At 26.1% G+C, this 13,619-nt stretch overlaps 1 protein-coding gene across 1 annotated transcript; it reads right to left on the minus strand.

The window, feature by feature from the left end:
* Positions 1–3,563: 3,563 nt before the first annotated feature.
* LOC130825294 (primary amine oxidase 1) lies at positions 3,564–11,544 on the minus strand. The gene is made up of 4 exons (XM_057690443.1): positions 10,395–11,544; positions 9,286–9,399; positions 7,022–7,566; positions 3,564–3,754 (listed from the first exon to the last, which is right to left on the minus strand). The coding sequence occupies exons 1-4, from the start codon at positions 11,523–11,525 to the stop codon at positions 3,598–3,600; spliced, it is 1,947 nt and encodes a 648-aa protein (XP_057546426.1). The 5' UTR covers positions 11,526–11,544; the 3' UTR covers positions 3,564–3,597.
* Positions 11,545–13,619: the final 2,075 nt, after the last annotated feature.

Here is a 13,619-nt window from a genome sequence, read left to right on the forward strand (position 1 = left end):
ATAAAAAAAATTTTTTTTTTAAAAAAAAAAAAAAATAATAATAATAATAATAATAAAATTAAAAATTAAAATAAAATTAAATTTTTTTTTTAAAAAAAAGAATAATAATAATAATAATAATAATAATAAAAATAAATATTATTATTCTTTTTTTTTAAAAAAAATATTTTTTAAATTTTATATTTATTTTTAATTTTATTATTATTATTATTATTTTTTTTAATTATTATTATTGTTATTTTATATTTTTTTATACTTTTTATTTTTTTTATTATTATTAATTTTTTTTAATTTTTTTTAACTATTTTTATAATTTTTGTTTTTATTTTTATTTTTATTTTTATTTTTATTATTAATATTATTTTTTTATAAAATTTTTATTTTTATTATTATATAAAAAAAATTTAAAAATTTTAAAAAAAATTAACAATAATAATAATAATAATAATAATAATAAAAACAAAATAAAAAAATAATAATTTTTTAAAAATTTTTTTTTTGTAAAGAAACACCTTTTATAATTTTTTTTGTAAAATAACATCTTTTAAGAGACTTTTTTTAAAAAAAACACCTTAAATCAGTTTCCGGTGACTTTTGTCAACTTTCCGGCGTTGACTGGCATAGTCAACGCCGGAAAGTGGACAAAAGTCACCGGAAACTGATTTAAGGTGTTTTTTTTTTAAAAAAGTCTCTTAAAAGGTGTTTTTTTACAAAAAAAAATTATAAAAGGTGTTTCTTTACAAAAAAGGGGTTTTTAAAGGTGTTTCTTTGCTAACCTATGCATCGGTTTAGACAATAAAAATGGAAATAATTTGAAATTTTATTTAAAATATTTTTAAAATAATAATATTAATATATATACCTATTTTGGGAGATATTTTATATTTTTAAATTTAAAATAATTATGAAGTTTATATATTATTTAAAGCACTAGTTACATAAATTAGAAAAATGGATATAGTAGTTGTAATATATCGTGAAGGGGGATGATGAAGTGATAATAAATGGAGTAAAAGAAGAGACAGAGGAGTGCGATAACTAAGGATGATTTTCACGCGTGAGAGTGTAATTGCATATCTAATGGAAAATCTTCATCATTGTGTTGTATTCTTAATCATGTTCATCACAACTGGTGTGAAACTACTCTTACTTTTAATGCCCATGCTGCCATGTTTCACCTAATTATGACCGGCTACGCCTTTCATGGGTATCTATTTAGTCTTTAGCGATATCATGATTTTACAGTTAATACGATGCAGTTTAAATAAAATGGTGTTTTTTTAATTAAAAAATCATAAATTGAGTAAAAATTTTTGAAGTGTAATCCAAAAAAAATTCAATCTGAAAACATTTATTAAAAAACTTTATCAAATCCAATTGTAAGAATACTAGATCATTTAGTCTACATATGTCATTATTTTTAATCTATACTTATTATATTTCTAAGTCCATAAAGTTTGTATGCTGAGTCGATATCACTTTCTTGAAGCCTCAAAAGTAATATGTTTGTCTTTTTTATAACAAATTGTTTTATATAAAAGAAAAAAGTTATTATATAACTTTTTAAAATTTTTTAATGATTTAACATTTTAATTTTGGTTACATGATAGGCTAAAAAAAAGAAAATGGAATAGCGATAATCAAACATATGTTGCTCTTACAAAAGGTTCTATACTACATTTAAGACAATATTCGATTCTGATCTCTAATAAATAATTTTTTTTTTTGTTATAAAAGCTTTTGACCAGTTAAGTTTATCCGAATCAAAAATGATCCTATCAAATTGACGCACTTAATTAGATCTCTACTTTACCAACCATTTTGACAAGTCTATAAACACAACTAACAAATACTTATATTTAGATAACTAATTAACAATTACCTTCACAATTAACTCGTACCGAACACACCTTATCATCATCCATCTTCTATTTGCTCCCTATTTTAAAGTGTTATTTTAGAGCAATGATAGAATAAAATGAGCACGTATTGAAAAAATAATAAGGGAGTTTTAAAAAAATAAATAAATATATTCAATGTTATTTATAATGTCATTAAATGATTCTTATATAAGGTGAGATTTGGAGAGTTTTAAAAAAAAACTTTATTCTATTCTAACAAAAATATCACATTTGATACACCTTACCATCATTCATCTTCTATTTGGTCCCTATTTTAAAGTTTTATTTTAGGGCAATGATAGAATAAAATGAACACGTATAGAAAAAATAATAAGTGGGTTTAAAAAAAATAAATAAATACATTTATTGTCATCCATAATGTCATTAAATGATTCTCATATAAGGTGAAAAAACTTTATTCTATTCTAACAAAAATATCACCTTTGATGCACCTTATCATCATCCATCTTCTATTTGGTCCCTATTTTAAAGTTTTATTTTAGGGCAATGATAGAATAAAATGAACACGTATAGAAAAAATAATAAGTGAGTTTTAAAAAAATAAATAAATACATTTATTGTCATCCATAATGTCATTAAATGATTCTCATATAAAGTGCAAAACTTTATTCTATTCTAACAAAAATATCACCTTTGATGCACCTTATCATCATCCATCTTCTATTTGGTCCCTATTTTAAAGTTTTATTTTAGGGCAATGATAGAATAAAATGAACACGTATAGAAAAAATAATAAGTGAGTTTTAAAAAAATAAATAAATACATTTATTGTCATCCATAATGTCATTAAATGATTCTCATATAAAGTGAAAAAACTTTATTCTATTCTAACAAAAATATCACCTTTGATGCACCTTATCATCATCCATCTTCTATTTGGTCCCTATTTTAAAGTTTTATTTTAGGGCAATGATAGAATAAAATGAACACGTATAGAAAAAATAATAAGTGAGTTTTAAAAAAATAAATAAATACATTTATTGTCATCCATAATGTCATTAAATGATTCTCATATAAAGTGAAAAAACTTTATTCTATTCTAACAAAAATATCACCTTTGATGCACCTTATCATCATCCATCTTCTATTTGGTCCCTATTTTAAAGTTTTATTTTAGGGCAATGATAGAATAAATAAGCTCGTATAGAAAAAATAATAAGTGAGTTTTAAAAAAAATAAATAAATACATTTGTTAGTATCCATAATGTAATTAAAAAAATAAATAAATACATTCATTAGTATCCATGTCATAGAGTTTAAAAAAACTTTATTCTATTGTAACAAAAATATCACATTTGATAATACAGTAATTTTATGAAAAAATGCTTGAATGACCAACTTATTAAGACCACATGAAAAGAGTGAATTAGAAAATAAAGTAAAGAATAAGTGATAATTGATTAATAATTATTTTATAAATAATTAAATCTCCTAAAAGTATAAATAATGAAAAAAATCACCATATAAGAAAATGAGATATTTGATATGAGTATATAAAAAAAAGAGAAAATAGAACATTTGAATATTAAAATAAAAAAATATATAGAATGTCTTTCACTATTTTATTAAGCTTATTATATTATATATAATATAATAATAATAAACTTAAGATACAAATGATAAAAGAGAATCACATTATTTCATAAAATCAAATAGAATATTGACTAAGGATATTTTAAGGAGTAAGTGGATTTCTATCGAAAAAGTTAGTAGGACGAAGCTCGAAACTGCTTCGCAAGGTTGCCATTATGGGAAAATCTTCTTGGCATGGAACGTGATGAAATCCCATCGTATACCACAATACTATATCTTCATTTTCTATTCTTCTATTCCTGTCAAATCATCATTCTGGTTAATATTTACTTTTTTTTGTTCTTTTAAAATATGCTCATTGCATATTTCACTTTAAATTAAATGAAATTGAAAATTGAATTGGTGAATAATGCAAAAAAAAAAAGCTGGAAGATAATAATAAGTTTGTGTATCAAATTAAGGTCATGTTTAGTTCATCTGATTTTTACTAATTCTACTAATTTTTACTTATCATACCTAATTTTTACTGATTGTAATTTTATAACTAATTTTTATTGATTTTTAATTACTAATTTTAACTGATTACAAAAAATATTTCATTATAAATTATTATTGAATTGTATTGATTAAAATTGATTTTACTGATGATTATAAGTGATTTTATTAAATGTAATTGATTTAACTAATATTGATTTTTATTATTAAAACTGATTTTTACTAATTTCATACTTTTTATGATGAATTAAATAAGACTTAAAAAATAAAAGTTTGACACAAGTAAAAATGAAAAAGAAAGCAAAATTTATGATATCCTCTTCCTTTTGCTTCTACCCGTGCTATAGCTATTCACTTATTTTTTTGCATATTCAATTTTTATAAAAAATACTCCTAACAAATAAGAAGTATATTTATTTCCTATAACTAGTCATGATGTCGTAGCGATTATGTCATAAAACAATTTTTTTAATTATATGAGTTTTTATATTTACGCACTTTTATAATATCTAGTTATCAACATATAAAAAGATCTAATACTTCCTCCATTACATATGGCGTACTCTACTTCTACCAAACCAATTACTTTTCTACAATTTATTATTATATAGTTATTTATATATTTGGACTATTATACGATAGAAAAACATAATCATGTGAGTTTTTGTTTTATTCGTCTTGTCGCATATTTTTATAATTTTTAGTTATATATAACTTTAGATTTAAAGAATCTTACAAACACATTAAATTGCGTAAAAATGTATTTGATGCAAGTATTTTGGATTGGAGAAATTATGTAAAACAAGATCAATGTATTCTTGGTAAGATTTTTTACTACTCAGATAAGAAAAGGTTAAGCTTTCTTACAATGGTTTATATTTGGGATAAACAATTTGTTAAATATTAAAAAAAAAACATAAATAAAATATTACTAAAAATATAAAATAAAGAAATTGGTTAAAAAAATTATGTGACCACTTTTGGAATAATTATTGAATTAATATTTTATTAAATCGAAACAACAATTGTGGGTTTTTAGTAATATGTGCCAAGTATACAAATTTTTGATGAAATTGTTATACTTTAAAATTTACTTGTATTTTAGTTATTTTATTTCAGTTGTACTTCTATTATATATTTATAAATAATATATTTCAAAAAAAAAATATTTGATAGAAAACTAGAGTTTATAACCAAAATATATATTTCTCATACACTACTCCATCTATATCAACTGATTTAAAAAAAGCTCATTAGTAAGTGTGATTAAAATTCTTATCAGATTGGAGATATTTGTGTGGACCCAACAATAAATATAATGGCATTAATTAGAGTGGATGATGTTATTAACATATGTTTGGCAAGCTTGTTCGAAAAAAGTGTTATCCACCAATTTTTGAAATAAGGATGGCCATGATGAGTTCAAAAATAGTCACTTTTTCATCCAAGTTTTAAAATTATATGCATATACGTGATTGAAAGTATTAGAAATCTACTACTACTGCATCCTTTTTTAATGAGTTCTCACGAATAATTTTTAAGGAAATTAAGAAAAATAAAATTTTTAGATAATATATATATTATTTTATTGAATAATAAATTTAATAAAAAAAAGTAAAAATCATAAACATTAAAAAAATTACTGGAAAAAATATGAAAATCATAACTAATAGGAAAAAATTGTTATAAAGTTAGTGGAAAACATATAGCGACCATATAAGGAATATAAAAATATTAAAATAAAATTAGAGGAAAATATGTGGGGACCATAAACATTATTAAAGTATTAAAAGAGAATGAAAAAAAAAGTTATTTTTGTCCAAAATTTGTGATATAAATAGAAAGAATATTTATATGAACAACAAATAAAACACCTTAAAATAACAAATGAAAATTTGTTAAAGGAACAGAGGGAATAATCACTTATAATTCACACTGAAAAATTAGGAGATATAAATAATGTGTACTCCTCAATTTGAATTTGTTATATTTCCTCCGTTCGAAAATAGTCGCTACATTTCAAGCTTATTTTATACATAGCGGCTAATGCCTTAGAAAAATATAGTTAAGTGATATCTTATTTGAATCGTATAATTGAATACTTTCATAATATCAAATATTTACAATTTTTAGTTAAGCACAACTTAAGATATAAATGATCAAAGTTACGCATTAAATTGGTTAAAAAATAAAATGTAGCAAATATAATAAAACGGAGGAAGCGTCGTGAAATAGTTTTCTACTTCGATCAACGAAAGGGATGAATAATTTATTGGTTTAAGATAGAAACCCTTCAAATTTATCTATGGTGGACAAGAAATTTATAAGATTGGTAAATGATTATTGGTTGGTTTGATTAGCAAAAATATATTGACCGATAAACAAGTTGTTTAAGTTAATTGTCATGAAGATGTTTAGTAAAATTTAATCATTCGATGTTGGATGTTTATTAAATAATAATATCAAAATGCTAAAAAAAATTTAATTTTGACTTAGAACCCAACTTTTTAGATGACTTATTAACCATTTTTTCACTTTTATTTTATTTTATTTTTACTTTTTAACTAATTAAAAAGTAAAGAAAAGCCAAACAAGAAGTTTTATACTCTCCATTTCTTAAAAAAGTTTTTATTTGTGGTTTTGGTGTGTTTCATTTGTAGTTTCCATATAAAATCTTTCTATTTATATCACAAATTAACCTTGTTCATCTTCATTTTAATATTTTAATATTTATAGTCCCTGTACATCTTCCACAGACTTCATTCTAACATGTTTATATTTCTTATGGTTTCTACATTTTTTTACTAACTTTATAAAAATATTTTATAATTAGTTGTGGTCTCTATATTTTTTCATAAACTTTCTTTTAATATTTTTTAAATATTTATGATCCTAATTTTTTCTCCATTAAATTTATTATTTAATAAAATTATATATTCCCTATTTAAAATATTCTATTTTTCTTAATCCTGTAAGCATTCTTTATAAAAACTTTATTACAAAACGGAGAAAATATCAAACACAGTCTTAATGAGGGCATAAACAAAAAAGTAAGGTTGGAATAGAAGAACCTTTGAGTCCATACGGCTAAGCCGTCATCACCATGGCTTTGATCCGCATAAAACCCACCAGCCCACCTTTCATACTTATCATAAGAAGTAGCCCATATCTCATACTTCAAATAAGACGTCCGTTTCTCAGGATAATCATCATCAAGAAGCAGTGAATAAGCCGGTTGTCCTGTTATTAGCCGGTAACCCACCAAGTTTCCAACATCAGTTTTCTTATTAGGATTCACAAACATCAGCTCGGCTGGCTTCGAGCCGAGCCGTATTCTTGCATCGGCTTCTCTTTTCAAAACTTGGTTTTTAACCTTCCAATAACTTTTCCTAGGAGAGTGATCACACCCGTTGACTTTCTCCGTTTGTAACGTCGACTTGATGAAGGAGTTACGATCGCCGTCAATGTCGAGGTCGAGATAATAGGTTAAGAAGTGGTCGTGGTTAACGGCGATTGTGTTAGGTGAAACCAATGTTCCGTAAACGTTATCTTCGATGATTTTGTCCGTTGTTGTGTAGGACGTTGCCTTCATTTCTAGCACTCCCGTTAACCCGACCTAAAGCTATTTTATTAGATTTTCAATAATGGATATATACTTTTATAAAAAAAAAAACACGTATAAATTATATTTGTGAATGTTTTGGTAAATAATTTTTGTGTCAGTTTTTTATGTTGGCTGTTTTTTTGGCTTTTTAGTTAGTCAAACAACCTATTGGATAAATGATTATCAGTCAGCTGAAAAGGCTAACTTGTTAACCCACATTTTCTATAAATAATTTTATCAAACATCTTCTATAATAAACAATAAGCAAATGTGGCGATCCATCAGAACAGTTCAAGAGTACTTGCTTATAAGAAAATAAACTAAAACATGTTAAAAAAAATTGATCTACTTTCGCTCATCATGTGATCAAACTAATTTTGTTTTTGATTATTTTTAATTAATCCAAATTATGGGGTGCATTTGCTTGGAATATACCCGTAAATATGATGATTTTCTATAGCATGTTACTTTTCATTAAAAAATAATTTATTTTATTAAAAAATAAATACCATTAAAAAAAATTTAAAATCCATTCCCCACCAGCTACACAAATCACCCACCTTTTCTATTGTTATTCCAAAAAGTAGTTGTATATTTTTACACCAAAATAACATGTCATTAGGTTTATTTGGTTTATAGTATGACAAACTAATACAAGTATTTAGATTATTAATAATAACTACTAAAAATGAATTTCAGCGTAAGAGTGAAAAATAAAATTTTTAATTTTAATTTTTTTCCTAAGGTTATTTAGTTGCTAGAATTGGCCAATTGGCGTTCGACCATGTATGGGGGACCATTTTGACTTTTTAAATTCAAATTTATTTTAATATTTATTTCAAAAATAATATCTGGATTCACGATTCAGCACAAGCAAAGCATTATTTAGTGTCTCTATTGATAGTTTGGTCTCCAACTACACGTATATATAATGAACTTATGAACATATACTTGCATATTACTCTATATTTTGAGTATTGACTTCGACAAGCTACTCTGTCATTTTGAACTAGTAGAAGAAAAAATAAGTATTTTTCAAACAAAGAATAAATATTTTGGTAGTCAATGAAAATTGAACAAATTATGGGGATAAAATTAAAAAAGAGTTAAAACATATGAATGAGATTAAAAGAAAATGATATATTATTATATTTTCAAAATAATAATGTAAAATTAGTGAGATAGACCAACTTATTAAATAATGCTAAATAAGTGGGATTGATGATGTATTCAAAATAAAATGTGAATGGACCCATCCCTTTCAAATAACCTGGGTACAAAAAACAAGCACCTCTGTATAACACTGACGAATAACTAGACATTTACCGTCTTCTTAGTTGAAAGCATAATGTAAAAACAAGTTGTATCACCGTATCACGATCGTATTGTAAAGATTTTTGAATTTATTGTGACTGATGTATGGGCAGTATTGACTGCAAAATCATTTGTACAGGCCGTGATATTCGCTTTGTGACCATTACCGCGACTATGACTGAAACTGTATTTTTACACTATTGTTAAAAGTTTTAAATAGCGGAAATGATAATGAAAGTTACCATAAGGAATTTTTATAGGAAAATCTATTTAAAAATTTGATACTTCTATATAGTTTTACTTATTTTATTTTAATTTTCTACTTTTCTCTACAAAATTCATTTCAATATGCATTTTATTATTTGGAGGGATAATATTATATGATGAAAACTTGTACTATCTAAAAATGAATCATACCCCAACAGTGATTGAACCGGTCTGCCTGAACTCCCAATCAAGAATATAGTCATAATTTCCAACAGTAGCTATCATCCTTACAACAAGTGTAATTTCCGGCTCTCCATTTCTTATCTGCAAAACACAATAATTAATATAATAAACCCCTTAAATCTTAATAAATTTTAATTTTAATTTTGCATATAGTAAAAGAATAAAACATGGAGTATAATTCTCGTGTACATAAAAATACTATTAGGAAAAAGTGACATTAAAACTGTAAACAATAGTTAGATTTATTAATTATTAGCGAATATAAAATAATTAAAATATATGGTGATTGGTGAATGTGTAATGTCAACTCAGTGGGCAAGCACGATGCTCGGACAAGCAATAACCCTATAGCGTTTCGACTTGCCTGCGTAAGCTTGGCCAAGGGCATTCGTATTTCTTGTTCGGATAAATTTTTTTCTGCACATAAATTCTGCCAATAGATTTCATTGCTCGGGCAAGCAAGGGCACCCATATGCTCAAGCCACTATATGTGCCTTTTTCAGGTAACTACCTCTTGTGCTAACGTGAACACGAACTTTTAGAACCATCAACTTCGATTGAATTCGAAAGCTCAAATTACAGACACTTTATGTGCTTTGACAAGCACATTCTCTACATGATGACAAAATATGTCACTTCCCTTCCGATAAGATCCTGATTTTAGCTCTCACCCTCTCTTCCCTTAACCTACCTCATTATCCAAAAAAATATTTATATCAAAATATTGCAAGCTTCAAAAAAGATCCAATAAGCATAAACATGTTAGAGTCTATAACGTATCCAAAGGCCTCAACTATCAGCTTAAGCATTTAGTTGACTTGGTTCCTTGACTTGATAATAGAAGCCAACGTGACAAGAGATCACTAATTTCAATCTCAACCACCCCTCATTTAAAGTGGAATATTCAGTGTTTATGCGTATCTATACTTCTATCCCAATAAGCTCTCATGTGCGGGGGCATGTTAAAGTATACAATACATCCTAAAGCCTCAACCATCAGCTTAAGCTTTTAGTTGAGTTGATTCCTGCAAAATATACTCACAAAAATAAAAAAAAATAAATTAAAAAAAACATACCACTTTTCCAGGAACCCCAATTTCAGTATGTCTCCAAGCAACATCAGCAGAAAAACGTTCAAAAATACAAATAGCCCTAGGAACCAAATTAGGCATCCCAAAAGCATCGATCAAATACCCATCAATATACTTGGCATTTCCTGGACAATCAACAAGTGGTTGAAGACTATCTGCTGATTTTCCAAACCCAAATTCACCCACATCCATAAATGTCCTATAATACCAATCTTCTGTGGGGTCCATATATGGTACAAATGTTTCTGAAGCATGCCCTCTATATAAAACTCTCCTATATTTTTTTTCTTTTTTATCAAATATTGAAGCTGTGGAAATAATTAATCCTGCTCTTGAATTAAATCCCACATGAAATTTCCAATTTCCCCATTTAATTATATTATTTTTGATAATTAATTTATTATTTGTTGTGTTAGGAAAAATTGGACTAGGTTTTATTGATCTTGAATGAAAATCCGTCCCTTCTGATTTTGGTAAGGGTGCTTTAAAACGGTCTATATATTTAGAAACTTTCATTGATTCAAGATCAAATAATATGGTTATTCCATTAATTGGTCTAGCATATATATTACTTGTTCCATTTCTATAAAAACATGTTATTTTTACTCCCCTTTTAGATGTACTTTCACCATACCAACCTTTTGTAAGAGGCAAGCATGAAACTTGGGATATATTTAGATTTCTTTTTGTGAGTGAGTTTAGGAATGGAGGGTATTTTTGGGTAAGTAAGACGGCTTGGAGTAGCTCCTCGAACGTTAAGGAAGGATAACCATGACCATTATAAATATGGTCTGATATTACCAATTGTTTTGACAGATCTACGATGAGTTCATGGATTTTTCCCTGACTTATGACTATTGCCTTGGCTCGACGGGTCAAGGGTTTTGTGTTTTTAGGAGATAATAGATATGATAATACATCATTTTTATTTGGCTCATCAAGGTCTACGAAGTGGTATGTTAGATTTGAAAGTGTTTTAAGATGGGACTTTTGTATGATTTTTCTCATTTCATTGATTTCTAATGGATTTAATGGGTCTAAAGGGTGTTGTAAAGTTTGGATTAGAGAACATTTTAGTGTAACAAAGAATAACAATAAGGTTATTGATATTTTCATGGAGGATAATAAATATTATTCAAATTTTTGGTTTTGATGTTGAGAAAAGGGTGTTATGAAAGGTTTATATAAGGTATATGTTTTAGGGTAGATAGTATAAGTAATTGAATAGAAAATATATTGCCACATTTGGAATCATTTGTTGGCTTTAGCTCATTTTTGTTGTCTTGCTTTGAGATCAAGTGTGATTTGGAGTAATTCATTAAGCATTTAATAATGTCAACTAAGTCACTTATACTTAAGTTTTTAGCAATCAACCCCCGTATTCTAGACAAAGCAAAATAGTCCTTGGTCACATTACAATCCCATTCAATTTCTAATAATCAAAGAATATATTAATTTACGATTTTAGGTGCATTTAAGGTATCTAAACGTTTAAGATTTCTAGAAAATATGTCTCATATATTAATAAATTCTTTATAGTTCATTAGTTAGGAGTAGCTTAGTTGATTATTTGTCTTCCTATAATATCGTAGGCCAGTGGTTCAAAACCTACCAACATTTTTTTCTTTTGATTCCTATTTTACCATTAATAGTTGATAAAGGGCATTAATTTAATAAACATCAATAAGTAAACATGACCTTTGCTCTGCCCCTGCTCTCTGTCTATATGAAATTGGTTGGAGAATAAGACGTACATGAGTGAATGGAATAGTCGGTTGATGAGATAAACGGAGAGAATAAGTTTATAATAATTTTTTTAAAAAAAATGAGTGAAACCATTGAAAAAAAATTAAGTAGGACTTAGGGAATAATTTAAAACAATCACGTAACACTGGGCCTTTTTAGGACATTGAAATATATAACAAGCCCAAAACTCAATCCTTATTGCAAGAGAAACACTGACAGGATTTTGGATCAATCATCAAAACCAATACTTCGGCCCATTTGATTTAATCGTAGACTGGCCTAAACATTATTAATTTAACATTATATTTCGAGTTACTCTTGTAGAAACTGTTTTTTTAGTTCTAGTGTGATGATCTCAAAATAAAAAAATTTATATGCTAATAATTTGTATTAGTTAAACGATTCAACTCATATAAAAGACGCATTTCATGATGAGACCATCTCATACAAGAATTTGTACCATCTTTTTGCTTTCAAATTCTTTGTATAATTATAGGTCGTTAAAGATGAGAGCTATAGCCAAAACCCTCTAATTATAATTAATTACAATTTTATAAAATTATGATTACATGAAACTCCATAATCATGTTATTATTATCCATATTGAGATGACTGACTAAATTAGATATGAAAAAAGTTCTTTGGGCGACTACTTTGTGTTGCATGTACAAAAAAGTGTCGCCCATAGTTTGAGCGATAAAAAATTAAAACAGTTGATCTTGGATGAGACTGTCTCAATATGAGATGGATAGCTCAATCAGCACAATTATAATATTTCTCAATATGCACTCAGTATTTAATCTATTTAAGGTCATAATTGATACATTAAAGGTTAAATTGAATTTTTTTATAAGTTATAACTGATCATAATTAATCATTTTAAGGTCTGAATTGATCATTCTTAGATTAAAATTAAAATTTTTTATAACATAGAAGCCTTAAACTCTTGGTCATTTCCAAAAGCATGCATTGAATCAATTGGCAAAAATAATTCGAAATCGAAACTTCCTCCACCTTCACATCTAGGGTAAGCAAACATTACACCAACTTTATTTCCAAGTCTATAATGAACAGATTCTGTTGAGGAAAGAGCAATATTACTATTATTGATCGATAATTAAAGAGTACATGTACTCTTATGTTCCATTTAAACCATCATGTATGCATTAAATAAGAGTACTTGTATTGTGCAATGTTTTAACACTATTATTGATAGTTTTATTGACCATTTCATTTGTTGTTTAAAATTCATCCATATAATGATAGAATAATACCATTTTATTAAACTCCGTTATGAAATTGTGAAAACAGAACATATTTATATAGAAATTGATTAGTTCAATCTCAAAATTGATCACTTATAGGTCTAAATTGAAATTTGATCTGTTTAAGTTTTACTTTACGTTAAAATTAAAACCTTTAAGGTCAAAATTGATAAATACCCAGAAAATGAAAAACGAGAGA

Source organism: Amaranthus tricolor, chromosome 10, assembly GCF_026212465.1.
Source record: "Amaranthus tricolor cultivar Red isolate AtriRed21 chromosome 10, ASM2621246v1, whole genome shotgun sequence".
NCBI lineage: Eukaryota > Viridiplantae > Streptophyta > Magnoliopsida > Caryophyllales > Amaranthaceae > Amaranthus > Amaranthus tricolor.